Source organism: Zeus faber (assembly GCF_960531495.2).
Source record: "Zeus faber genome assembly, chromosome: 15".
Classification (NCBI taxonomy): domain Eukaryota; kingdom Metazoa; phylum Chordata; class Actinopteri; order Zeiformes; family Zeidae; genus Zeus; species Zeus faber.
In genome coordinates, this window is record NC_137194.1 from 13,596,095 (window position 1) to 13,599,817 (window position 3,723).

General features: G+C 47.4%; 1 protein-coding gene across 1 annotated transcript; it reads right to left on the reverse strand.

Annotated features, from left to right (window-relative positions):
• Positions 1–947: 947 nt before the first annotated feature.
• kcna10a (potassium voltage-gated channel, shaker-related subfamily, member 10a) lies at positions 948–2,687 on the reverse strand (the record flags this gene model as incomplete). Its single annotated transcript, XM_080015214.1, has 1 exon — positions 948–2,687. One exon carries the CDS (start codon positions 2,685–2,687, stop codon positions 948–950), a length of 1,740 nt encoding a protein of 579 aa, XP_079871340.1.
• Between the last annotated feature and the right edge of the window lie 1,036 nt (positions 2,688–3,723).

The following is a 3,723-nucleotide window of genomic DNA, read 5'->3' on the forward strand; positions in this document are numbered from 1 at the left end:
CGCTATTTGCTATAACTTTTAATTGTTTTTATTATATCTATTGAGGTCAAAAGGAATTATGGATGCCGTGACAGTAATAATAATAATTTTAATAATGATTAAAGAATATAATTTACAGATCACTCGAAAGTCTGGCTTTTACGCCCCGTAAATGCAGACGATCGCGCAGTGATACTTTTTTTTTTCTTGGTCTCGCACAGTTACCACCAGGTCTCTGTAGATGGTACTAGTGTCAATCTAACTGCGTGTGGCTAATAGCACCGGTGTTTGTGAATTGGAAGCTATTTGCAATGAGGCGCATTTGCATAGAAAGGAGCCAATTTTTCACCAAATGCATATACCATGCAAATACCTAATTTAAATACGCACAAATGGCACCAGCGCACCGCGACACTATTTGCGTGGTCGCGCAGTTAGGAGTGGATTTCACTGTTTGCAGGTGCTTTGTGAGTCAGACGCTCGATTTTTCTGTTATTTGCGCCGGTTAAGCGGCCGCAAACGCCACGCAATCCCTTTTGTGAATTCGCCCCATAGTGTGGAGTTAGCTAGATTGTTCTAAAAAGGAGGAGCGAATGAATAAACAACAAAATAATACAATAGGTAATAATCTGAAAGAATACACCAGACCTATAATCAAGCATACATAAGTTAAGCGGTCATTGATACATTTAGTATACACAGTGGCCTAATATGAAATTAAATGACGATTATGAAGTAGAAGGGGAAATAAAAGATTCTACACTAGGTACTATTATATGTATTGAAGTATTCAACATAAAAGAGGTAATTGTGGTCCATCCTGAATATTATTATAAAATATGTTATTCACCAGGTATAGATTTAATAAGTGTTGTGTTTGTGATCATCTCAAACACAAAAGTGGTCCATACACATGAAGCCATTTTTTCAGTTGTGTCCTTGCTCGCGGAAAGATTCTCTTTCTTCTTCTAAAATGGTTTCCCATTGTCACTCTGCAGGACGCCGTTGGCCCTATTAAGCGAGGTGTTGCTCCCCATGGTTACTGTGTCGGCCTTCATGGCTTGTTCCACGGCGTCGGCCAGGGGCTGCTTGTCCTCCGCCTCCGTCTCTCTGTGGTAAAAGTAGTTGAAGTTGGAGACAATAACGGGGACCGGCAAAGCTATGGTCAACACGCCGGCAATGGCGCACAAGGTGCCCACCATCTTACCCCCCATGGTGATCGGACACATGTCCCCGTAGCCCACAGTGGTCATGGTGACTACAGCCCACCAAAACCCATCTGGTATACTAACAAACTGCGTGTTGGGCTCGTCAACCTCAGCAAAGTAGATCGCACTGGAGAAGAGGATGACTCCGATGAAGAGGAAGAAGATGAGAAGGCCCAGCTCTCGCATGCTGGCCTTCAGAGTCTGCCCCAGGATTTGCAGCCCCTTGGAGTGTCGCGAGAGTTTGAAAATACGGAACACTCTGACCAGGCGGATGATGCGCAGAATGGCGAGGGACATGTTTTGACCCGAGTTCTCCTCGGGCGTGGTCACCAGCTCTGTGACGACGGTGACAAAGTAAGGGATTATGGACACAATGTCGATGATGTTCATTAGGTTATGGAAGAAATCCCTCTTGCTGGGGCAGACCAAAAAACGTACACAAAGCTCAAAGAAGAACCAGACAATGCATGCCGTTTCGATGACAAAGAATGGATCTGAGAAGGTCGTGGCCTTCGAGCTTGGCGGGTCCAGGGAGCCGGAATGGTTGAAAAGGTGCATCACGGTGGGCATGATTGGGTCTGTTTCGTCTCTGAACTCTGGCAGCGTTTCCATGCAGAAGATGATAATGGAGATGACAATAACAAAAACGGACACCAATGCGACGCCTCGCGCTGCATTGGAACTCTCCGGATATTCAAATAACAGCCAGAATTGCCTCGACATTTCACTGGTTGGCAGTGGGATTTCCACGTCCTTTATAAAGCCCTCGTCCTCTCGGAACTGCTCCATGGCCTCATTTCCCAGCTCATAGAAGACAATTTCGTCCGCAAACACGTCGAGGGGGACATTGGCTGGACGTCTGATCTTTCCGCCTGACTGGTAGTAATACAAAATCCCATCAAAGCTCGGGCGATTACGATCGAAGAAGTACTCGTTCCTCATTGGGTCAAAGTAGTCCATCCTCTTCAAAGGGTCCCCCAGGAGGGTCTCAGGAAACTGGTCCAGTGTTTTGAGCTGGGTCTCGAAGCGAAGGCCGGCAATATTGATGATGACTTTCTGGTCCCCATCGTCCAGCCCACGTTTATCGACAAACAGGTCCTCGCAGCACTCCTTCGCCAGTCGGCTGAAGATAGTCTCGCTCTCCTTGGTGCCTTCGCTGTTCAGCAACAACCTCCAGTTTGAGATCAAACTGGCGCAGCTAGCGCGCGCCTGTCTGTCTGTGCTCAGCATTGTAGGGGACTGGGGCACTGCCAGTGTCTGTTTCTGTGGGGTAGGTGTTGACTCTGAGTGCTCCCAGATGCAGGAGGGCACAGGGCTGTGGTGGGAGGGAGAGGAGGAGAGTTGGTTGACCCGCAGTCGGTGGTTGCTGCTCGGGCTGCTGTGCTCCAGAGGTATGTCCACCGTGAGAGCCGTGGTCTCGTCTGCATAGTTTGCCAGCTCATCATCTAAGCTGCTGTCAATGTCGTCCAGGCTCTCCAAATCTACCAGAGCCACCTCCATGGCTGCAGTTTATCCAGATTGAGGCCCCGCGGCCCCCAGGCTTAAATACAACAACACAAACAAACTGCAGAGAAGGGAGATCAGGCTCAGTCGCCAGGATCAGCTGTGTGGCTCAGTGGATCCAGCCTGCAGCAGGACTTAGTGGGAGAAAACAACAGCTCAGCTTTTCCAGCCTTTGGTGTTCCCTCCAACCTGTAGAGCACAAAACACAGACAGAGACCATAACCGTCAGGATGATTTCCCATTTGTTCATTATTATAAAGTGATAAGAAAAGTACATCTGAAAGCTGCCTGTATCGTGATTGATTGTGTATGAATATGAATGGAAAGAAAGAAAGAAAAACAGACCAAATTAACTGTGTGTGTGCCGGCATGGCTGGCCTGACAGCAATGAAGAAGCTGCATTAATTAATTACTATACCGTAACTAGAAAACAGGCAATTTTATTCCGTGACTTTGGGTTGCCAGGTTGCATCAGGAAGATAGTTTGAAGATAGAGTTTGTGTTAATGTCTAACAAGCTAATCTTGCAACTTCACCTCTCTGTCAAATAGACAGAATCTGGAATCTGGAGTTTTCAGAAATAAGAACACAGGAGCGTGATGGTAGATGCCTTTAGAGTCCTGTTATAAGTAGAGTCCAGTCTACCTCAGGAGAATTGGCCGGTATGTTACATTCCGAGGGTGATGAATCTAGAATTCCATCCAAAATCCCAATTGATCACTTGTGGAGGTGTGTTCTGACGCAGGGCCAGGGAATGAGGATGAGGAGGCAGGCGGAGGCGAAACAGCGCCGGTTGGCGTGTATTTATTCTCAGTTTTCAAAAACAAAAAGGTGGCTCGTGGGCCAGAATGATAAATCAAGGGCTCGCAGGCCGATGTAAAAAAATAGTCTGTACGCTCGGCGCCTTAGTGAGCTCCTGCCGTGTCGTGTCCGGCGGCTTGCATTTCCGACTCACTCGCCCAGTCAAACATGTCCCGCAAGCATGCTGATCCTCACTGCGGGGACAACAGAACATTTATTATTTTCTGGGTTTG